The following is a 23,617-nucleotide window of genomic DNA, read 5'->3' as shown; positions in this document are numbered from 1 at the left end:
GTGCAGTAGTGTGAAAGATGGGATGAAAGGTTATTCCAGTGCAAAGTGAGCTGCTTCCACCTTGCCCTGGATCACAGCAGGCAGTGAGCACAGCTGCCTGGGCACTCAGTGCCACCTTGCCAGGAGCACTTTACAGCTGTTGGTGGCCATGAAGGTTTGGGCCCTGCATTGGAGCACTGCAGTGTCCTCCACAGGGCTCCAGTGCAGGGCCCAGACTTTCATGGCCACCTGCAGCACTAGAAACCCTGCTGTCCCCCGGGCCGGCCATTGTTCCAGCTGGCAAAGTCAGTGGGTCAATAAACTGACCAGGCAAAACGAAGCCATGAATGAAGCTGTGGATAACAAAAGCCATTGGCAAACCTTCTCTATTGAGAGTTCAGCTCCTTGGAAGTTACCTCTTCGCTGCCTTCTTTCCTGCAGAGAAATCTGGCTCTGCTCCCTCTGGGGGCCCTTCCCGGCTCAGCAGCAGCAGCTCCTCCGAGTCAGGCAGCAGCAGCTCCAGCGGCTCCAGCTCAGACAGCAGCGATTCCGAATGAGCTAAGGACACTTACACAAACAGCACAGAATGGACATCACCCTCACCGATGCTCTGCAGTGTCCCTTTCTCTCCTTAAAGTACTGCTCTTGTTCCACGGTGGTCAGGTGTTTGTTTGTTTGTTTTTCTTCCTCTCTGACTTTTTTTGTTGTGTTTTTTTTTTTTCTTGTTTTGTTTTAATTCAGTGTTATAAAAAGTATCTTCCATTTTTCAGGGGCGCTTTTTTTTATGAATAGGTCGAAGATCTTTGCATGTGCGTGACTAGACTTTATGGCAAGCAGTTCCCTTTGCATAAAGTCTCTAAAATACACTTTTACTGAAGAAATTTGGTTGAAAATGGAAGAACTTGGAACTCTTTGCAGGAGATGACTAGTAGGTTTCTGCAGAGTTTGTAGTACGTCTCCCTTCTGCCCCTTCCTTCTCCCCAAATTGTTCTCTTTTAATAAGCCCACCTGGCTCACGAGGAAAAACAAAATCTTTAAAGAAATCTGTAAAATGGTACTGTATCTAAAAGATGTTAGCTTTTGAACTAGTTGGTGTATTTGTTTATTAGCACTAGTATTCTTAATCTCAAAGTCTACGGTGTGATGAAAATGTCAGATGCTATCATCTTTTTTACTTAAAGCAGAAGAAACAAAAAGAAATCTAACGTACTGTGGATTGCTAACATTTTTGTTAATGTTGGTGGAGGCACCTGTTGAGGAAGGTATTTAAGCATGAATTTAATTCTCAGCACGTGAGCGATAGAAATACTTGCACGTGTGATTTCTAGCACTCCAGATCTCCATTTTCCTTGGGAATACGTTGGTAAGAAGGGAGCAAAGGATACTGGAGTTTCTTGGGAATGTTATTTTTAACATCAAATAGATAATTTCCAGGAAATTGACATTTTTCTATGAAAGTTTGTGCTTTAATTGAAAACATCTCCTGGCTGCAAGTACTCAGCTGGGCCTCAAGGAGTGCCTCCCTGCAGAGTGACCAAGAGGAGCCATGTGCTCATTATTAGACACATGCTTAAGTACTTTCTCCATGACAAGCACCTCAGTCTGGGCTTAAAATAAAAGAGCACTCGAGCTCCAGCTGAGGCTGAGCTGGCAGGGGACTCAGAGAGGGACGTTGGTTGTGTGCTTTGTTGGTTGTTTTTGGTTTCGTTTGTTTCTTTCCCACCCTTTGTCTTTGTATCTGCAATGAGCTCCTAGAAAGGGAATGCTACTTCTGTGTCATGCAGGGTGCAGGTTTCCAGGTCCTGAAGTGTTTACCTCAATTATAGTTATAAGGGAAAAAAAAAAAAAGAGGGGGGGGAGGGGGAGGGAAGGGTGAGGATGAGGGGAAGACATTTTTTTAAGGCTAGCAATTTCTTACAAGTCAGCCTAATGTTTTCACCTGCACTGCTGCAATACACTCCGTTTTCTCTGTCTCACGTGTATATATGAGTACTTTATTTATTAAACACATTGGTCATTTTAAACTCACTAAAAAATAATAAGACCAGCAGAAATGCAGACTTTTAATATGGTTCAAACCAGATGAAAAAGAACACAGAGATGTTATTTAAATACGCTGGACTTCATACCTCCAGGTGCTACGGTCCAGTCTGTTGTGTGTCTGGTGCTCTGTCATGTCTTGTGTGTTCACTTTGGGTTTTGTTTTCTGTCCTCTCTCTTTTCAATCCAGCCCCTTCTTTCTTGTTTTGTACAGATTTTGAAGACGTGCAGGTAGATGTAATTTCTTAACGGAACACCTTATTTGTTGTCTGTATTATTTCCACGTGTCTTTCCCCTTCTCCATTTTTATTTTATTTTATTTCTTTTGTGAAACAGTGTTGATTTTTCATTTTATAATCCAGTTTTAGGAAAAACAGCAGTTCTGTAACTATATAAAGTTTGTAACCTGAGGGGCAGAAATTTATTGTAAATTCTTAACTTTTTAGCTTTTTATTGTAAAGAAAATATACAGAGTTTAACAGAAAGTTACGCCTTTCCTTCTCCCAGTACCAGCCCCTACGGCTGCATCTCTGCTGTGGGTCAGCCCTAAAACTCACCCTGCTGAGGTCTCCGGTGGTGCAGGTTGCACCGACGTTTATTTCTCACCTAGGTGAGTGGCTGTCAGTCACTTTGTGCCCATCAACTGAGGTCTTGCTGGCTGTACCCAGAGGGTCTAAAGCTGGATGCCACTCAGGTCGCACAGCTGGCACGGCTCTGTCTTTGTGCAGTGACAGTAACACGCTCCCTGGAGTTGGCTGTAGAAAGGAGGTGCCGTTTTCAGCTGAGGGTTGAAAGAAGCTCTGCTGCTGAGAGCATCCTTGTGTCCTTGTGCTGTCGCAGGGTGCTGGGCCCATTGGCAGGAGCCTGGAAGTCTTTGCAGGTGGACTTTCCTTGGTGTTGGGATCAGATGAGCTGTAGGGTGCTCTGATTCTTACTGAAATGAATGATTTTTTTCTTTTCCATTAACAATAAAGTTATTTTTAGTTGCTATATTTTTTTTTTTCATTCCACCCTTGCAAGAAAATCTTCCCCTAGACAAATGTTTAGTAATATATTTTCAGAATTGACTACGAGGAGATGTAATATACACCTAATTAAGAGCTTTGTTGCTTGTTTTCATAATGGGCTTGGTTTCCATCTGCGTTTCACCTGTTGTCTAAGATGTGCATTATCCAAACTAACCAGTATTTTAATTAATTGCAACCACTTCAGTACCACGACAGCATGGATAAACAGGCTCCTGGTTTTCCCTGCTGAAATCCTTTCCCATGTGCATTAACTTGAGCTACACCATGGATGTGAGGTGATGGTTGCTGCGGACAGAAGCAGCTCCTATGCAGGGAGCAGCCCACAGGTGGTGGCTTCAGCTTCCACTGAGTGGAAAGCTTTCATGGCAGTGAAGATGTTTCCCACAAAATGGCAGCTTGCAGGAGAAATCCATTCTGACACAACCTTTGTTTCAGGGGAAAAAAGAAAAAAGAAAAGAGTGGTGACTTCGCTGCAAAATGTTGTTCTTAGGATTTCTTTCACTTCCATATTGTTTGTAGCACTTGTTGTCTCCCAGCATGTCATTAGTGATGCTTCTGTATCTGCAGATCAGAGCCTCTCCAGGAAAGAAGAGGTGTTTTCAGTCCATAGTAAGTAGCAGCTGTTAAAATGGAGTTGGAAACTGAAAGAGCAGAACATTTATTTGAGTTGGTCTGGCATGACATGTCAGTAGGATGCCATGAAATCACTTGCAAGTGATCGAATGTATAAATAGTATTTGAAATAACGTTTCCAAACTTCAGAATAAAAACGACTGAAACTTTTGCAACTTTGTTTTCCAGGGGAGATCTCTCTGAAATCAGTATGATTTCATAGGTGCACACACAGGTTTATCGAACCTGCTTTTTCTGACAAGTTCCTTTTTTGAGCAGAGACCCATCAACCAGCATTACTGCACCTTTAAAACCTGGCTGAGCTTTCTCTGATGGTCAGGTCTGTTTTTGGGCAGCCCATCAGATGCAGGCTCAGTGGGCCCAGACCCACACCCCGGGGCTCAGCCCTGCTTTGTCCACTGAGGAGCTCTGTTGGGTACAGCAGCTTTCTGCTGCCCGAACCTCGTCAGTTTTGTACTGCTGTGATTTGAAGCTTTCCTACCTACGGGGTTTGTGGCTGCAGAGCTGATGTTTCGGGGCTCTGTAGCTGTTGGCTGTTTGTAACAGATGCACGCAGCCACCCCAGGCACGTGTGTGCACGTATGTGTGCACGTATGTGTGCAGCTTGGGTACCATGAGCTCTCTTCCCGTGTGCTGTGTGGTGGAAGCAGCCTGCAGTGACCTCATCAGTTCTTCGTTTTGGGGACTCTTAGTTGTCAATTTGTTTTGAGAGGAACAACTTTTTTTTTTTTTTTTAAGCTGGGGTTGGAGCTTTGGGGGAAGGGATTGGGGCACAGCAAAGAGAAAGCACCACCTTTTTCGTGCTGGATTTTAAGATAGATTCCAACCCACGGGCAGTTCCCACTGCAGGCAAACCTGGGCCGAGGGTTCATTACACGAGCAGCGTTTTCTGCTTGTGAAAACAACGGGATGCATTTTTTTTAAATAAGAAATGGTATTTGCATATCTTTTTAAACGTCATTTTTAAAAGAAAGAAATAAACCAGCAGCTCTAGGGTTTGGCACAGGCCGCTGGGAGCTCATCCCTGCTACTGGCATCACCAATCCAGAAAGATTTGCTGTTTGTATTTTTTTTTTCTTTTTTTTTTAATATTTAAAAACAAAAGCTGTTACTTTTCTGTATGATGTGCATGCAAATTTACCGTAACTCTCTTTCTTAAAACTTTTTAGTGCCATTTCTAGTATATTCCTGTAAATGTCAGTTACTGAAGAGAGGAAAAAAAAAAAAAGAAGTCAATGTAAGTAGTTTAGCTTGTTTATTGCAAATTGCTGGCCTCAAACACAACAGAATTTAAGAAGACAGAAGTTAGGAAGTAATCTTTGATGTTACTGGTAATGGACTCTGGTCCTGGGGCATCTGTTTTGTTTTCATAATAAAAAGAAAAACAGTTCTGTGTGTGTGGTTTGTTACCCTCTATCCTCCTCTCTACCTTCCTTCATGTTGCATTTCTCCAGCCGAAAGCCAGCAGGGTTTGGTGCAGTGATCAGCTGCATAGCACTGCTAACGGAGGAGCGTAAACGAACTGCACAGCCCGGTGCTGTGAGCCTGGAGATGTCAGATTGCAGTCCCGCTGCTGCTGCTGCCCTTAGGGGCAATGTGCCTGCAGGGCACAGGAGATGCCGGGCTGCCAGTGTGGCCTGCAGCTCCTCTGCGTGGCAGCTCAGCACCCAATGGGCAAAATGCACCTCTCCTGTGGTGAGAGATTTGGACTGCTTTAATGCAGAGGGGCAGCCCAGGGATGATGTGTGAGAGCTGCATCTGATGGAGGGAAGCTGGCCTGCAGTAGGAGAAGTTGAAAACATCACCCACGTTTAATGCTGACTGTTTTGTAGCCCCAAAACCTGGAGGAACCAGAGGGAATTTCCTTACCAGCTCCCCCTGGTGCAGCCGAGACACAGGAGGTGCATTTGGGGAAGGAGGGGCTGCAGCAGTGCTCACACTCAGGGCAGAGTTCTTGGCATTGCTGTACAGTGGCCAAAAACTATTCTGGTTGCTGGAGGTGGTTTTTTCCATTGGCTTTCTCGGATGTGTGCCTGGTGCTTTATTTATACAGAGGGGTTACAGCAGCCAGGATCCAGCAGGGTTAATCTTTCTCTAACCCTGTTCCTGCTCACTGGCTTTAAATGCTCTGATCTGAAAGGTTTCAGCAAACCTGTTTTGCTTTGCTGTTGTATCAGCACAGCTCCGTGCTGACAGTCATTCCTCCAAAGGAAATGCTTTTTCATCCTTGCCTTTATGACCTCCTATGTGGTCACTGCTTCCATCAGTGATCTCCAGCACTTCCCCCTCACCCCAGCAGCTTCTCCCCATGGGCAGGCACTGCTGTCCCCTCCCGAAGCTGAACCTCTGCAACACCAGCAGTAGGGCAGATCCCTCTCTTTGCAGCAGTCTTGTTCTCTTTGCAGACCCTTTAACACTAAACCCCACATCCTTCAGCTTTCCCTTCTAGGTTGTTTCCTCGTGCATTTCCTAGCTGAGCTATTGCTGCATCAGAGCGGCACTGCTTCTCGTGGCTGCAGAGGAGGCTGAGAACAGAACGTGGTGGTGGGGTTGGTTCACACCTCCACTCGCAGTGACAGAGGCTCAGAGCAGCTGGCCTGGCACCGTGCACAGCTGTGCCCTGTTGGGGCTGACTGGGAGTGACAGCAGCTTCTGCGTGCCACAGCGCTGAAGATGCAGAACTAAAAAGCACAGAGCAATGCATTCAAATCATTTTAATGCACTTTATCCAAGAGGCTACAGCAGCATTTTCAACAAGTGCATCTAACACCACTGCTTGCAGCAACGCTCACTTCATAGCAGCCACTCCACGAAGCTACTGTGACTAATGGGGGCTCGGCTGTGGAAAATGCACTCACACCCAGGGACGGAGGGGGAGGACAAGTCACACTTCTCCACGCTGTCATATCCTGGAAGAATGCAGGCACGCACTTCAAGTTTTCATTCATTTGAATTTTGGTTACCAGCCACGTGAACAAAAAAGGACTGATTATACCCAAGATCATCATCATCTTTCTTACTGAAATTAAAAAAATAAATCTATGTGAGTTTGGTTTGTTTTTTTTTTTCTATAAGAAAAGTAAAGGAACAGCGGGCGGTGGGGACGTGCTGCTGTTCTCCCTCATCCTCAGACTGCAGTCAGTGCTCCCTGGGCGCTGTGTGAGCCCATTTCTAGGAGCACCCACCAGGTCCTGCAGCCCAGGCACTGCTCTGCCCAACCCAGCAGCTTCCTGAGTCCAGCTCACGTGCTGAGTTCTGCTTCCCAGGTCGAGCAAACATCATCAGAACATTTCCCAGCTCGTCCCGTCGAGCTCAAGTCTGCACAGAGCGACACACAGGTGGGTGAAGCACGGAGCTCCATCTCAGCAGGTTTAGCTTTAAAAGCACACACACACAGCACCAAACACGCACACAGCACCAAACACACACACATGCATTAGTAGTTACGTTACAAACAGCTGCCTGTGGTTTGCAGTGCATCCACTGGGTATGGTCTCAGGGTGACACAGGTGTGTGCTGCTCAGTGCCTTTGTGCTCCAGCATTCAGCACACACGGGAGAGGGGGAGGAGGTTCTTCTTCACTGTGTTAAAATAAAGTGCTTGAACAATATCGAAAGGGAGAGGTTTGAGATAAATACAACAGAATGCCTGATTTTAGGCAGGTAAATGATCCACCTTGAGGTCAACACCAGGTTCTGGTTTGCCTGGAGCTGAGCACTGCTGGATGGGTGTCCAGGCAGGGCTGTGCCTTCAGCCCAGTGCTACACTGCAGTGCTGGGCACGCAATTAACAGCCCTGGTGCTGCTTTGTTTTTAAGAAAGGTTTGGGTGTTTGCTGGGTTGGGTTCTTTGCTATGAGAGTGGTGAGGTGCTGGAACAGCTGCCCAGAGAGGCTGTGTATGCCCCATCCTTGGAGGTGTTCAAGGCCAGGTTGGATGGAGCCCTGGGCAGCCTGGTCTAGCATTAAATGTGGAGGTTGGTGGCCCTGCATGTGGCAGGGGGTTGGAGACTCGTGATCCTTGAGGTCCCTTCCAACCCTGGCCAATCTGTGATTTTGTGATTCTGTGGTTCTCAGCCTGACCTTGCCTTCCATTGGCTGAATCAAACACTGCCAAACAAGTATGCACACGCCAAATCTACTACAGTGAGAGATGTCATCCAACCAGAATTAGCACATAAATCCATCCAAGCGACTACATGCAACAAAACTGAAATGCTGAGCAACCTTCAGCAGGCTGCTTCCTTCTGCAGCCAACCTCTGCCTGCAGGCAGCACCCAACGAGTGCCCTCCAGGAGCTGTGTGCTGCTTTCTTCCTACAGAAGGACTCTGCTGCACTGGCTCCAAAAGTGCCACCTGTCATTTGTTTCTATAACACCAAACTGGCACCAGAAAGGGCACTTTGCTGCGAAACTGCAGTGCGCCTTTCCTGCTCAGTGTTTTGAAGGCTGAGACGAGTTCTCAACGCGCTCCATCCACGTGGTCCAGCTGGGCACTGCCAGCTCTCACATCCTGAGCAAGACAGTTTGCAACCCAACATGGGATGCCACCGACAGCAACAGAAACCTCCAGCAGCAGCTCAGACCCACCCCATGCGCTGCTTTGGACACAGCCTTGTGGTTGTGCAAACCTGCTTCGCGTCCACGTGCAGATCCCTGACACAAAATTACATGATAGCACAGAACTTGGACTGCCCAGTGTCCCTGGAGACGTCCAGCTTGTTCTTGTCCCGCACCAGGATGGCCTCATTGCCGTACTGTGAGTACCACATGCTGCGGCTGCGGCTCAGATACGTGTTGGGGGGGGCCGACTCCAACTTCTGCTGCTGCTGCTGCCAGATGAGCAGAGAGGTGTCCCGGTACCGCAGCCTCGCGTAGCCCTCGGACAAGGCTTTTTCAGGCAGGGGCACCCGCCCGTTCATTACTTTCTCACTCATCTGTCCAAGGGCACCTTCAGAGATGAGAACTTCCTCCCGAAATACACCCCGTCGGGTCGGAGCGGCTCGGCTGCAGCGCTGCGCTCAGAGCTGAGCATCCCAGGGACGCAGCCGGTGCCGGGCCGGCTCGGGGCAGGGGATGCGCGGACTCAGCGCTCCCTGCGGGCAGCCCGGCCTCGCCGGAGGGACACGCGGGGCCTTCCCGCAGCTCACCCAACGGGCGACATCGCGGCGCGGTTCGGCTGGCAGTGCCTTCGTGTCCCGATGCCCTCCGAGCAGCTCTGCGTGCGGTGTCGGCGGGTTGCGGGCTGTCCCTCGGATGGGGCGAAGCGGAGCGGCCAAGGCGCGTGGACCCCCCACCCACCCCACCCCGTGCTGCAAGCGGACGGACGGACGGACGGACAGCGTTCCGCAGATCACGCATCCATCGCTGCAGGCCGAAACGCCGCTCCGGGTCTCTCGCCGCCCATCGATCTCCTTCCTCCTCGCTTCGCCGCTTCAACCTGGGGGGGGGCACAGCGAGGGGTCACGGCGAGGCCCACCCAGCGCTCCCCAACTCCCACCACCCCCACCGCCATCCCTTTCAGCCCTCATAATCCCCATTACACGGCCGCCTTCCCCCATCCCCGCCCTCCCCACGCCCCGTACCCTCGTTGCGCGGTTCGGTTCGGTTCGGCCCGGCCCCGGCTCGGCTCCGCGGAGCGGCGGCAGCGGAGACGCCTCCCGAACGCATCACGGCGGGCGGAGCCAGCAGCGGGGCCGGCCCGGGAGAGGGGGGGGGAACGCGGAGTCGCTCCACGCGTGTCCGAACGCCGCGGGAAAGCCGTGGGGAGCCGCTTGGTCGGGACCGCCGCAGCCCCGTGAGCGCAGCATCCTTGCGGTGGGTTCTGCCTTTCCGTCCGTGGGAGCCCCCCCGGCTAAACGCAGCACGAAATGCGTTGTGAGGAGAGCTCGCTCTTTTCCCGATGATGCTAAATTTAGATTCGCAATCTTCTTACGTCCTGCAATCGCAGCGCCAGCTGATCTGCTGCTCAGGGCCGGAGGAAGCCGCTTTCTGCTCCGTTGTGCGGGGTTGGCGTCTGTCAGACACGCTGCATTCCCCGCTCCCGGGAGACCGAAACCAAACACAAAGAGGAGGCAGGAAGGCACACGAAGGAGCGCGCTGTGGATGTGTTTACTATTGGAAATGTCGCGGCTTTGCAGCTCCATCCGCCTCCCGGCAGCGCAGAGGAGTCAGCCCAGGCCCCACCTGGCGGAGGCTGCAGAATGCGAAATCATTACAATCTGAAATCATCATTAAATGGAAACAGATTCAATATTTTTATTATATTTTTTTTCCATAGATTCACTTCCTCCTCACCCCCCGGTACCTCGATCTCCTCTAAATCCCCTCCCAAAACTCAGAGCACAGCAGGAGGTGCTTGGCTGCACCGCTGACACAAAGCCTGGGAAGGTGGGGGGAACTGCAGCCCCAAAGCCAACAGCTGCCTCTGCCCATCCACTGCAGCACAGCCCTGTGCCGGCTGCCAGCAGGGCCCTCCCGACTAAAAATAAACCCTGGAAGCAGCAGCAGCAACAGAAGGGATAAGGTGAGAGCTCTGTGCAGTGCTGGGGCAGCTCCTCTGCTCACCCCCTGGCTGCCCCATAGAAAAACACAGGGCAGTAGGGCTGCAGTCACTGCACCTGGACACAGGATGTGTGGGGAGGTGGATACAGGGGGAGATGAGCCAGGATGCTGTCATTCAGACCCAGCATTTCTACTCATCCTTGTGCTTATCTCCTTTGATATAACAAATGCTTTTATTTCAGTCAGGATGACCGCCCTTGGAACTGTGAAGTAAAGCAATATAAACCATAACTGTAACCTTAATTGTAACCCTAACCATAACCTAACCCTAACTGTAACTGATACCCTAACCCTAACCTTAACCTTATCCATAACCATAACCTAACTGTAACCCCAACCCTAACCATAAAGATAACCATAAGCCTAACCATAACGATAACCTAACTGTAACCATAACCCTAACTGTAACCTTAATTCTGACCCTAACCCTAACCATAACCCCAAAGTGACAAAGTAGGGGAGCTCTTAATCACAATGCAGTGACTTAAAAGGGTCTGGGAACTACAGGGGCATCTTGAACAGCACGCTGTAAAGCAGCTCTCCAGGCACACCTGCAAAGGGTGGAGATCAAGAGGTACAAAAGATGGATAAAAAGCCGTCACCAAAACGCAGGGATGTGCCGGCTGTACGGGAGGCAGCCCGTACCCAAAGCTGCCCGGCGTTCATCACAGCGCTACGTCTGCTCCAAGCGGGCCGGTACCGAACCCGGCCCGGGCGCTGCGCTGCTGCACGCACGGAGCGCTCCGGGAGGGGGCGATGGCAGCACGTGGACGTGGCTGCCTCGGAAACTGGGGGGTCCTGGAGGGTCTCCCCTCCCCTCCCCTTCCCTCTTTTCTCCTTTCCTTTTTTCTTCTCTCCACCTCTCTCTTCTTCTCTCCTCTCTTTATCTCTCCTCTCCTTTTTTCTTCCCTTCCCATACCCTCAGTTACACCCCCACACTCCACAGCCCCTCTCAGCTCAGTACCCCCCTGTAGCACCGCTGCCGGCCTGCACTCCATTACTGAGACTGTTTTAGAATGGAAATATCACGATGTTATTTCTGTTACTATCTTTCCAGCACCCTCGGTTATCTCAGCCTCACTCGTAGCATCATCCAGTGCAGCTCTGCACCCAATCCCCAGCAGAGGGAGATGTCCACCTCTGGGTGCCTCACAGATCCACACATTGTTTGCTATTCTTATTGGTGCTGCTTTGTTAGTTTTCTGCTAATCTCTGCTCTCTGCTGTTTTCCCAGTAGATGAAAGGCAAACTTCTCTCGGCACCACCCCCGCAGGCTGCTGTGACTGTTCCAAGTGCCCGGGGCCCAACTCTGCTCATAACCACATAGCAAAAAGCCAGGCCTTTGCCAGCAGCCCTGGTTGGAGCAAACCCCTCTGTAGTTTTCTACCCACAGACCTGAGCTGACTGGGCAGCCCGGCACACATGGAACCTCTCCACGCTGCCTGAAATCAGTGCTGCTGAGTGCAGCTGGGCTCAGCACAGCTCTGATTGCAAGGCTGGGGCACACAGGTGCTGCTGCTCCATTCCTGTTCCCCTGCAGGGATCTGGGCACCACACCATTCCTGGATCCTCCTCCCCATCCTAGAAATGAGGGCTCATATTGGTGATGTTTCCCTCTCCCCATCCCCAATTGGCTCAGAAGTCAGCTTTGCATTTGGACGTCCAGATGAATTGCTGATCCCAGCCCAGGCTCTGCTCCCAGCTCTGCCTCTCTACGATGGAAATGAATTGGCAAACTCTTGGGATAGGATCTCTGAAAAAAAAACTCAGAGCTGATCCGAAAAGAGGCCATGCTGAGCTGGATGGATGCCAACAGTTGAAAATTAGAGATTTTCAAGAATTTGTTGCCAAGGACTGAATGGCTGAGAGATGAGGTTTGTCATAAAGACACCGGTAATTAATTAACGGAGTTGTCTTTGTGTTTGGAAGGATCATTTGTTTGGGTTAACGTCTCCGTGTGGTGTTCGTGGCCCAAACAGGAGCTGAGGAGCGGGCAGACAAAGCGGGACGGGGTGCGGGGCTGTGCGGGGCTGTAGAGCGGGGCGGCTCTGCGCGAAGCAAAGGGGAGGAAACACGGGGAGGAGGAAGAGAGGGGATATTAAAAAAAAAAAAAAAAAAGGAAAGTGGAAAAAAAAAAAAGAAGGAAAATAAAGGGAGGAAAAAAAAAAAAAAAGGAAAAGAATGAAAAAAAAAAAAAAAAAAAGGAGCGGAGGCGGCAACGCACCGCCCCCGGCCCGGCTGGGGCTCCCGCAGACAAAGGGGGGGGGGGGGCGGTCCGGGAGCTCCTCCCGTCGGGGCGGGGGCTGCGGGGCTGTGCGGGGGGAGCAGAAAACTGCCACCCGGTACGGCGGCAGTCCGAGCTGTGCTGTGTGCAGGTGGGGCCCCGCAACTTTCCTCGGGGCGGTGCCTGCGGGAGGGGAGGCAGGACGCAACTTAGGCGGCGGCGGCGGGCCCTTTGTCCGCAGGGCGATGCGGTGCGGCTGAGCGCGGCAGTGGGGCCGCACAGGGGCAGCCCTAAGCCGGAAAACTCCGCTCCGTCCCCCGCCTCCTCTTCCTCCTCCTTCCTCCTCCTCCTCCTCCGCGGAGGAGCGATGCGATGCTTCCCCGGACGGCGGGCGGCCATGGAGCGGAGCCGTAGCGCGGCGGCTCGGAGCGGAGCAGCCCCTCGCTGAGCAGCGAGGAGGAGGAGGAGGAAGAAGGAGGAAGGCCGAGAGCGAGAGCGGGGCCGCGGCCATGGAGGAGTGGCGGCAGTGCGGGCGGTGGTTGATCGACTGCAAAGTTTTGCCCCCCAACCACCGCGTGGTTTGGCCCTCGGCGGTGGTCTTCGACCTGGCGCAGGCGCTGCGGGACGGGGTGCTGCTGTGCCAACTGCTGCACAACCTCTCCCCCGGCTCCATCGATCTTAAGGACATCAACTTCAGGCCCCAGATGTCCCAGGTAGGAAGGGAGGAGGGAGTCGGGGTTCCGTGGGGCTCTTTGTGGTGTTCGCGCAAAACTTCGTGGCACGCGTGGATGGGGCGAGTTTGTGCCGATGTCTGCATCGCCTCCTCCGCTCCCGCACCGCTGGGCTCGGCGTCTGCGGGGGGACCACGGGAACGGGCTGGGGGTGGGGGCTGGGGGTTCCGTCCCCGGGAAAGAAGGAAACTTCTCCCCCGTATTTACATCATCCGGAAACAAAAGCAACTAACAGAGCTGAGGGCTGCGTGATTACTTTCCGGGCTCTTAACGAGCCATTAATTCGGCTTTGATGCGCTGGAGGAGCCGGCGGTCTCCAGTGTTGCCCTGGGAGGAAACTGACCTTGAGAGCAAAAGTTTCCCCAGGAAAATGAAAAATAACAGCCGCGCTCCTCCCCACATCCCGGTGCCCCGCAGTGCCGTCCCGCTGCCCCTTCTCGCACCGGGGCCGGCGGTGTTCCCATCCGGGTTCCCATTTCTCGCTGCGTTCCCTGCTGTCCCCATCTCTATTCCCATTTCTCGCCGTCTCCCTGCCCAGCTCCTACCCCTGACTCGGAGGTACGGGAACTGTAAAGCTTTAGGATTCCATTCCTTGAAATTGTTTCGAGTTTTTGACTGTTTTGATGGAGACGAACCTCAAATCGGCTCTGGTTGTTTCGGCTTCAGATGCTCCGTTTGTGTTTTTGCATGTCGAGCTGGGCGGTATTTGCATGGGAATCGGGAAACGAAATCGATTGCAAACAGCAAACCATACAGCCTCAATCCCCTGTGCTGAGGATTCTTCGGCGAGCAGGGAGGGGGAATTGCCTACTTGCGAGGGCACGTGAGATTCTGCTTATCTAAGTATTGAAAGCTAATGTATAACGTGATCTTGAGTTGTGCTCTGTGCTGTGCAAGCACGCTGCGAGGCCACAAGTGCCTCTCCCTTGTTGTGCTGGAGTTCTGTGGTTGCTTTGGGGCTGTCCTGCCCTCTCTTCCCAGCAGCACGGAGCTGCGTGCGGTTGGGGAACTGCGTGCCCAAGGACGGCTCACCTGGGAGCTGCTCAGGCCTGATGCTGAGTGTGAATACCACGAAATGATGCCTCTTCCTGGGCTGCAGCAATGCTGGGGGTTTCCCTTTGGCTCTCCAGGCTGTAAACTAAGCAAACTGCCTTCTGTGTTGTGACCAAATAGAAGCTGTCCCGCTGGAGCTGTGCGGGGAGCTCTGTTAGAACACGCCGTGAATGGTGCAACCTGGGGTTGTTTCTTTCAAGGAAATATTGTAGTCCTGCAAACCTAGGTTGGGTTAAATCCTGGCCCTTGGGGAAATAAGATCAGGATTAGGGATGGCAGCTGTGATCTGGGGAAGGTCCCAGCAGCAGTTTAGGAAGGAGCTCCTGCTGCCTCTGAGGGGCAGGAGCTGCTCTGTGGAGGTGGGAGCTAACAGCCCTGCTGTCCTCCGTTGCTTTTTGCCTGCAATACCCCGGTGCTTCATTGGCTTTAGGGGGAGGATGGACTGAGCTGAGCCTGAGGGAGGTGTGGATTTTTGTCAAAGAGCGGTGATGCGTTCAGACACGGGCTGGGATGTGCGAGACGGAGTGTGTTCAAACTTCAGAGGTGGTTTTGGATGCTAAATGTGTGTTCAGGCTGACAGGCTGGGCTGGGTCACTAGCTGCCTGCCTTGTGCAGAGAGTCTCCTTCATTTATCTGAAGTGCCAGGGGACGAGGCACGTGTGCCAGACTTGAAACACCCAGCAATGCACTGTCATCTCCTTCTGAGTGAATCAAATGGGGCTGTGCAGGTGCGTAAGGAGAAACAGCTTTTTGCCTGAGGTGAGCACCACTTCAAAGGCCAGAGGTGAAATCCCATCTCAGCAAAGATCCAGACACTGTCGTGTGTTTTCTTTCCTTCCCCCATCCCTGCTGGTTTGGTTTTGCTTGCAGCCGGAGCACAGGTTCAGCTCTGCAGTGGGTGATGCTGCAGGGGTCCCACTGTGCTGCAGAGGGGTGACCTGGTGTCTCCTCCTCGTTGAGCTCCCGCTCCATGCTGCTGCAGTTCCTTACTCCGTGGCACCAGGTTGTGTTTCTTTAATTCATTTATTTGCTAAACCCAAAGAGGCTGTGACCTCAAGTTTGCTTTCTTTACTGCTGGATCCCAGAGGAAGGATTTCCCTGGTGATGCTTGTCAGGACAGGGTGACCCTGTTTGCTTGCCTGCTCAAAGTTGCTGAACCTCTATGGAGACATAATAAGCAGGAAGAAGCCTTAAAACCCCGCTCTGTTCTGAGAGTTGGCAGATGTGAGGCTGCTGCTGCTGAGCCTGGAGTAAAACTTCATTTCTGCTAATTGCTTGTGGAGGCTGTTTCTGGAGAGGTGGGAGTGGGGCTGCAGTGCGTGCCCTTATTGATCACCACGTCGATTACAGTGATTGGATTTTGGGGCAATTTAAGCAGTTTTGCCAGCTGGCTGAGAGTGGTGCGAGGCATTTTGATACCTAAATGTGAGTGGGTGCAGCACCCTCCAGCCTGCCCTCCCTGCGCCTACACAAAGCCATGCTCAGCACCCTGCTGCTCTCCCCATTGCCTGTCATGGTTTGGCGCAGCTGTTCTCTGCCCTGTGCTCTCTTTGTGAGATGGAGAGCTGTGAGCTCGAGATTTCCATCAATAATTAGCTTTGAATCATCATTTGGTTAAGTCTCGGGCCAAATACAAATGGAACGACTTTCTGCTTGCGTTCAGCATGGTGAGGCTGTTTATTTTATATATGAGGCTGTTCAGGGGAAATTGCAGATTGATTTTTATTTTTATTTTTTTTAATTTGTATTTGCCTTGGATAAAACTAATCCTCCATGAGAAGGCTGTGGATGTGGCACTGAGGGACATGAGCAATGGGATGGGTTGGGCTTGAGGACTGCAGAGATCTCGTCCAACCTTAGTGATTCTATCTCCTGGATACTCGAAATTAAGCAACCACACGTCTGATGGGTGCATCTGTGTGCACAGACGTCAGCTTGACAGCAGTGGTCAGCTCATTAAGGGTTTTTATTTGTTGCATATTGACATCTCTTTGTGGATAATCCATCTCGGTCTGCAGTGCCTGGAGTGCCTTATTAGGGCTCCCGAGACGGAGATGCAGCAAATATAATTGGCCCCGTGCCTCAGCTGCTGCGTCGTACAGCAGTGCTGTGTGATGCTGCACACCTGCTTGAGCTGCAAGGCTGCCGGTCCTCTGAAAGATGGGAATAATTTGGGATCAGAGTCCCACTTACTGGTGATGTAGGCAGTCATTTGCTGTGACACTGGGAGCAGGTGGTTTGTTCCAAATGCCTCCCCCAGGTACGAGGAAGATGGGAGAGCGCTGGCGTATGTTGTGCAGCAATTACTCACGAGGCTTTGGGACTTCAGTGCCACTTGGAGGCTTTGTAACTATGATGGCTATAATTGCTTCAACGAGTCCTGACAGCAGCTAACTTGAATGCAGTGATACAGGAGCTGGCAGGTGGTGGTTTGAGCACGGCCTGGCTCTGAGGCTGTACCCAGCACCTTGGCACAGACAGAACCCAGCCTGGTGGGCTGGGAACGTATCACCTTTCCTGCATAAAGGAGAGCAGTTCCCCTATAGGACAGTGTATCTGTGCTCCCAGATGCTGATTTCCTAGGCAGGGGGAGGCTGACCCCTCTCACCTCCTGCTCCATCTCTCTGCTGCTCTGTAGCAGCTCCAATTTACCCCGCTCAGGTCCCCTTGCTTTTTATTTACTCTCTGCTTCTTGAAGTCGAGTTCTGTTCCAAAAGCAGCTATAAAAAATGGCCTCATTACAGATCACTGTTTACTGTGTCTCACTGACTTCCCGTTCGGATGTGCTGAGCTTTACAAAGGGGGGAAAAAAGGTGCTCTGTTTTGTGGGGCCGAACTCGGGAGCGCCTTGCAAATAGGAACCCGCTGCAGTTTTCCTTCCCATCTTCCTACAGCATCACTGGGAGCAAACGTTAGAGAGCACCCTGAAAGCTTGCTGGAGGTGGAGGCAGTGCCCTCTTTCTGTGCTGGCTGAGGTGATGAGGTATGATGTGACCCGAGGCTGAAGGCTCCTGTGTGCTCTGCTGGGGCAGGAGGTGACTGAAGGTGTTGGATGGATCCTGCAGGCTGTGCCAAGGAGCATTAAAAGCAGCGAGGATGTTTTTTTTCCCCTGTTGAATGATAGATGAGAGTTAAATACCTGCCTTCAATACAGTGCAGGAGCAATCTTGTGAATAGTTGCCTCGAAAAACACAAAGCCCGAAGCCCAGGCTGTTCTGTCACTCTTCCATTTGGGACCAAGCTTGGAAGCTGCCCTTTCTCTCAAAAGCAGGCTGACGAGCTGTAAAAATTGCTTCATTTGTGCATCCTTGCTGGTGTCCCATTGGGCTGGGGTACCGGCAGGCAACAGACATCTTGGTGCTTGGTTCCTGCAGGAGATAAACTGCTCTTCTACAAGTTCTGGTCCAAGTGTTGAGCGAGAGATTAGGCTGCAGGATGTGAAGCTTTTGCTGGACCAGGCCAGATGTGCACCAGGGTTGCACTGTGCTGAGAGGAATGGCTGTGCAGCCCTGGGGGCTGAGCATCACCTCCTGGGCTCTGCAGACCCAATGCTTCCTTCTGCTCCTCCGCAGCCAGACGGAGCCCAGCTCTTGGCTGGGACAGAAATGTTGCTTCAGACTGACCCCAGGGCAAATTGTTGATCTGCTGCTTTGTCCATTCTTAAAGAGACAGAGCCCTTTTCTCAGCACAGGGTTGGAGTCCTCGTGCTGCCGTACTTCTCCACTCCAATTCCTCTGAGCTGAGCCCTCCCTAAGGATTCTCTCAAACTATGCTGATCCCGCAGCTCTGTTTTCATTGTTAGTTAGTTATTTTGAGCATGGACGCACCTTTCTAGAGCTTTGTGACTGCTTTCTTCCTCCCTCATGCTGGCTTTGCCCTCAGTTGCATCCTTCACCTGAAGCAAGCTGAAAGCACAGCGGTGAGCACAGCTTCCCTGTTCAGATCCCACCCTGTGCACCTGTACTCTGCACCCCAGGATTCTGCTTTATCCAAAACTGTGTTCCCTCTGAAGTTGCTTTTCTAAGGAGTGGGAAAGGCTTGCTTTCTATCTCAGGGCAACTGCTAATAAAAATGAGTTTTCACAACTTTCAAACCCACTGTGACTTTTCCCAGTGTTGCATTCCCCTATCAAGAACAGGACAGCCTGGAAAAGCACAGTTTCTAATAAAAATGACTTTTTACACTTTTTTTTCCCTCCCTCTCCCCTCCTGTTTTCTTTGGTTGCAGCTCAGTGTTGTGTTCCATCCAACGATGCAACCCAAGGAGCGGCCGCATTTGTCCTCCGCCCTCTGTGAGCTCTGCAAGGGGCCGAGCAGAGCTCTGCCAAAGCAGCCAGCGGAGCACGGAGCTGTGTGTGCAGCAAAGCTTTGCTGCTGCAGCAGTTGCTGTTGGGGTTGGGAGGTGGGGACGAGTTTCGTGTAGCTTGGGTTTATCAGTGGCCCTGCAGCTGCTGAGCCCTGTGAGCGCAGGCGCTTTGTGTGGGTAGCAAAACCTCTCCCTAGAGCTGTGATTTTTTGCTGTTGGGTGTGGGGCTGTTGAGGAGTTAAGCTGCTGCAGGCACCTTTCCTGTTTCTGGTTATGTTCTATGAATATTCTGCTGATGTTCCTCCTGGGGATGTGAATCCAGACTATTTTGGCTGAGTGCAGCCTGATGGGTCTCCTTGTTAGCGGGAAGGTTTATCTGGGGTGTAACCGTTTGGGTTTATCCCTGTGAAGCCCTTAAGATAAGTGAAACATCTGAGCCTTTTCTTTCTTATTTCCTTGTGTCAGAAGGTGACTGTGCTCTAGCAAAATTCTGAATGACTCATCAAAGACACTGGACAAATCTGGGTGCAGATGGGTCAGGTTGCTTTGCAGATCCTTAGCAGAAGTCGCCGCAGAGTGCTGTGTCAGCCACCGAGATTCCTGGGCTGGTCTAAAAAGCCCTGCAGAGCACATCTTGCTACATCCTTATTGTCCAGGGTCATTCCCTTCCCGAAGTGCCCGATGTGATGGCTGGAATGGCTGGAAGCCTTTCTGTCACCAAACAAAGGCTGCAGCCTTCCCATTGTCTTCCTTCCGCGCAGCGGTGTCGCTCGGGTGGCAGGAGATAACGCAGGATCTGCTCTTGTTGTTGTTTCCTAACTCGGGGGACTGCCCTGTCTGGGCAGCCAGCATCCAGCTGGAAGGTCCTCCTTCGCCTCCTTGGAAAGCCACCAGCCTGACTCATATCCTGACTCGCTCTTCGACTCAGGCTCATGGGTGGTGTGATGGAGCAGAGCGTTGCCTGCGGTAGAGACCCGCTTGGAAATCAGCCTTTATTTGCTGTGACACCACTTGACATCTCAGGATTGAATTTGCCAGGTCTGTCGGACCTGGGGAGCACCTCTGGTTGTGCGGTGCCCTGTATGCCTGCGTTGGGAGCAGCGTGAACCCGTGCTGACAGCTGACCTGGGGCTGAACCTGGTGCAGTGATGCAGATGTTGACAGCTGTGCAGGATGCGATGACAGCGGGGTGGTGTCTGTGGGGTGGGGGGGATTCACACCTCAGCTCACGCTGCCAGCTCTGCCTTGATGAATGGGGGAGGTGAAAAAGTTCCTCTAGAGGAAATTTGCTCTTTCTCTTCAAGCCCTGTGCTTCAGTGCTGATGGAGGGGGGAGTAAATTGGCCTTTTTATAGCATTCATATCTTTTGCTGTGTTTTATAGTAGCTTACTGCTAAATGGAACATCTGGTATTTGAAAGGGAGTGGGCAGGGAGCAGAGCAGACCGAGAAGGGGAGGAGCAGGAGGAGTGATTTGTGTTTGTGCTGCAAACACAGAATTGTCTGTGAAATCTGCTCGACTTCATGTGCATGACAAAAGCATTTGGCCCCACGGGAGGGGAAAAAAAAAATGCCCGAGCCTTGAGCACGCATCAGCTTTGCTCTGGGGCTCACAGATGGGGGATGCTGCGCAGTCGCTCTGGGAAACCCCACTGCAGTGCTGTGCAGGGTCAGGCAGTGCCCTCACTGAGCATCAGCAGTCTGCTTTGATCTGAGACATGCTTTAGAGGCTGGTTTGCTTTCTAGGAAAGGCAGTTTGTTTGTGTTGAGTTTATCAGATATGTGGAGTGTGTGCAGGAGCGACTGCATTCGTGTAAGGGTATAGGTCTGCCTTACAGGGTTTCCAAGGCAGGGTTCATCTCTGGCAGAAGTAACATGAGTGGGGGAGATACGTGTGAATGTAGCTATATGTTTATATTTTGTTATGTATTTGTGGAGAGCAAGTGTGTCTCAAACCCACACACGCAGCCTGGTGGTTCCCCAGGACAGGCAATGTGTCTGATATCTGGGGCAGCCTTGTGTGCCCACTGAGACCCAGCGTGCTTTGGGAAGCACTTCTGCACATGGGTGATCTTTCAAGAAAGCTGCTGGTGAGCCTCAGGAGGAGCAAAACAAACATCTTTCATCTTGGAGACCTGTGGGAGAATTGTGACTTTCAACAGCAAATAAAATAAAATCTATAGTAAACCCAGGATGTTGCTTTGAGGGGCTTTGATTTTATAGCCCAGCTTCCACTTCTCTATCCGTGCTGCAGAGCTTTGAGCTGTTCTTTGGGGCTGCCGGGGAGGAGCAGGGCTTTCCTTGCACCATTCTTTGCTTGTTCTGCTCAGCTCTGGCCCGGGTGCTGGCAGCAGGGAGCACCCGGAGGAGGGCTGGATGTGCAGTGGGGCTCCTCCAAGAGGATTTTCCCATGTTAGGTTGCAGGACGTGAAATGTGGGCATTGCACTGAGGTTTGTTGGGTCACAGCACTGGGTGCCAGGAGGTGCCGCTCCCAGGGGAGCGGCCATGCAGCAGCTGGCCCTGCTTATCATCCCCGTGATTCACCCCCGTATCTCTCTGCATGGGTCATCTCCTGATTGGGAATTGGAGGCCCAAGAGCGTGCCCTGCATCTGTGCAAATACTGTGTGTCATGCAGATTTTGTGTGCAATACTGCGTATTGCTGTGTAATTAACGGACTCCATCAGCACTGCTTCCCAGCGCTTTGCATGGCACCTCTGTGCATCATCCAGTCGGCATCTCCCTGATGGGAACTTGGTCTGAGAGCGGTTAAACATTCTCATCACCTGATAGTAAAGCACGTTTCTTGCAGCATGAGCAGCAACTGTGGTCAAAGGCCGTGAAGGAGGAGAGATGAGGCTGTGATAAGGCTGGGAAAGGCCGCTGGGGTTGTAGGGAGGCTGTGCTCTGCTCTTTGTAAGGTTTTGCAGCCTCATCATGTGTGGGTGCACATCACAGAGCTTTGTCCACACTGGGGAACGCCTCAATGCTTTTCTTATGAGTGACAAAGGTTAGAGGTGGTTCCCCTTGTCTGGGCAGCCTGATAATCTCCTAACGCATTACGAGGAAGCTTTAATGGAGCTGTGGTGTCTGCTTGAGAGGGTTTTCCTTAGCCAGGTTGTCACAATAAGCATTTCTAATTAGACAGATTTAATTCCAGATCTTTGTGCTCCCCCCACCCCCGCTTTCCCTCTTTAATTATATTTGCTAACGTGTTTCACAGTTTTCCCTTCAGAAAAGAACAATTTATGCAAAGGTCATAAACAGATTCTGGCACTAATTACTCCAGAAGTTGCACGGGGGAAATCAATTCCGTGGGGAAAGCTAAACCTTTCGGGGCTGCAGTGGAAGGGACTTCATCTGCACGTGCCCAAAGCTGGGCACCCACTCAACAAGTCAGTGTGTCCGTGTTTGGGCCCAAGTTGTAAAGCTGATTTCTTTGAGTTCTGAGCCAAATTGATGAAAGGCGTTGCATCCATCCATGGTGACATCTGTGGGTGTTCCTGCCGGTGGGTTTTTGGTCCCGATCCGTTGTTGGTGTTTGGTGGAGGAGTGGGATGGGGTTGAGCCCCTCCCCATCACAGCTGCTCGCTGCCCAGCCTGGCTGCTGGGCTGGGTTAATGGGTTTTGTCACCTCTGCGTTTTGGAGCGGCTGCAACATCTGTTCTGAGTGATAATAAAGCAGTGCTGAGGGGAAATTAGCATACAGCTGCCAGGGTGGGAGAGAATCTCTATAGGAAAAAAAAAAAACGGAATTTCTTGATGGAAGATGATGCCTCATTGCATTTTCATGTTTCCTGGTGGTTTTGGCAGCATGAGCAGAATCTGCTCCTTTGCAGTGGAGAAGGACAATGCCACGATATGGGCTTCTGATGGAAATTCTAAATTGAAGTGCCCCACGTTCTGGTGCTTCAGCCAAAACCAGGAGTCCTTCTGGCACCTCTGAAGCTCCTATGGTGCCGTGTGCCTTGGTGCTGCTCTCTGCCAATAACTTTGCATTGAGGACTGGCTCCATGCAGGCCATTAAACCCCATTTCTGTGACTTTATTTCTCTGGTCTATTTCCAGAAGACCCGGATCCTGAAGTTTTGTGATGCGAAGATTTAATTCTTCCTTAAGGGAAGACAAACAAACAGGCGTTGCCATCTCTGCTTTGGGGAAATGCGTAGAAACGCGATTGAAGTGCTCTCTGAAGTCTCATAAACTTGAAAGCAAAGTTAAAATAAGCAAGGTTTAAAATGTATAAAGCAGAATATTAGCGAACAACGAGTGGGTGGTGTTCTGCATCCCCCCTTCCTTGTGAGATAACCTGAAGGGTGGAGGTGGGGAACTGCCTTCAGCATGGGGATCCACCAAAATAAAGCTGGAGAGGTGAACGGTGTTATTGCTTAGGAGGAAAGCTGTGCTTTGCCAAGTGGGAAAGGAGGAACTGCTCGAATCCACCTTGACTTCTTCCCAGGCAGTTCTCTAATGACAGTGCAGGATGTGAAGATCCCTTAAGATAAAGATGAGGTGCTGGTAGTGTTGTTGCTCTGCACAAACCTGTCGTACAGCTGCTCAGCACTGTTATTTGTACAGCTCCTCTGGTGCCGTGCGGGAGGAGCTCCCTGCAGGTGTCTCTGCACAAAGGGGTGTTTAACTTGTCTTTGTGCTGGAGGTAACATTAATCACTGCTTGGGTTTGTCTCTGTCAGAGCATCGGGCTTTGTTATGCTGGAGAATACACGTGGAGCTTCTTCTTGCTTGCAGCACTTTGCTAGGGCTGTGTGAGCCCTGCCTGGTGCTGTGAGCATCCTCAGTGGCACACAGTGCTCTGTTCCGGGGTCTGAGCTCTGCTGAAGTCCTTATAGTGCCCTCAGACTCGGGTAGGAAGGATGTAGGGGATGTGTACATCCTTTACTTTTCTCCTTGGCTCCTCTGGCTGTTGTGGTTGCGCTGTTCCTGCTGTGAACGGCAGCTTTCCTTTGCCAATTTTCTTCCCCTCCTGTCTGTAAATAAAAGCAGAAATAGCAATAGGAATGACTTGGTTCTGCTAGATGCTTGCAAGTGCTCTAAAAAAGAGCGGGTG

At 51.4% G+C, this 23,617-nt stretch overlaps 4 protein-coding genes across 8 annotated transcripts in view; 3 read left to right on the top strand and 1 right to left on the bottom strand.

Moving 5' to 3' along the window:
* Window positions 1–5,070, top strand: part of BRD3 (bromodomain containing 3) — a 33,515-nt gene extending 28,445 nt beyond the window's left edge. For both annotated transcript variants that reach the window (XM_085239122.1, XM_085239121.1), the window contains one exon: window positions 421–5,070. In XM_085239122.1, the coding sequence (XP_085095248.1) occupies window positions 421–536 (116 nt within the window). In that variant the 3' untranslated portion in view covers window positions 537–5,070. The remainder of the gene's footprint in view (window positions 1–420) is intronic.
* Window positions 5,071–6,379: 1,309 nt separating this feature from the next.
* On the bottom strand, window positions 6,380–8,613 carry BRD3OS (BRD3 opposite strand). The gene has a single exon (XM_085239125.1). The coding sequence runs from the start codon at window positions 8,611–8,613 to the stop codon at window positions 8,344–8,346; it is 270 nt and encodes an 89-aa protein (XP_085095251.1). The 3' UTR covers window positions 6,380–8,343.
* Window positions 8,614–8,752: 139 nt separating this feature from the next.
* Window positions 8,753–9,956, top strand: LOC146543124 (uncharacterized). 2 transcript variants are annotated; one of them, XM_085239123.1, is made up of 2 exons: window positions 8,753–9,493; window positions 9,627–9,956. In XM_085239123.1, the coding sequence occupies exons 1-2, from the start codon at window positions 8,753–8,755 to the stop codon at window positions 9,954–9,956; spliced, it is 1,071 nt and encodes a 356-aa protein (XP_085095249.1). The 2 variants fall into 2 exon arrangements, 1 of the variants encoding a protein (XP_085095249.1); XR_014887207.1 differs by having other exon boundaries at window positions 9,375–9,493; window positions 9,595–9,929.
* A 2,667-nt stretch (window positions 9,957–12,623) lies between these two features.
* The window catches only part of VAV2 (vav guanine nucleotide exchange factor 2), a 100,511-nt gene continuing 89,517 nt past the window's right edge, over window positions 12,624–23,617 (top strand). Inside the window, exon 1 of one of the 3 annotated variants that reach the window (XM_019621497.3) lies at window positions 12,624–13,177. In XM_019621497.3, the coding sequence (XP_019477042.1) occupies window positions 12,974–13,177 (204 nt within the window). In that variant the 5' untranslated portion in view covers window positions 12,624–12,973. The remainder of the gene's footprint in view (window positions 13,178–23,617) is intronic. The other 2 variants (XM_010720980.2, XM_010720981.2) reach the window with 2 other exon arrangements.

The sequence above is a fragment of the Meleagris gallopavo genome, chromosome 19 (genome assembly GCF_905368555.1).
Source record: "Meleagris gallopavo chromosome 19, MGAL_WU_HG_1.1, whole genome shotgun sequence".
Lineage (NCBI taxonomy): Eukaryota > Metazoa > Chordata > Aves > Galliformes > Phasianidae > Meleagris > Meleagris gallopavo.
The sequence above is the reverse complement of the archived record's forward strand: the minus strand, read 5'-3'. Positions and strand labels throughout refer to the sequence as shown.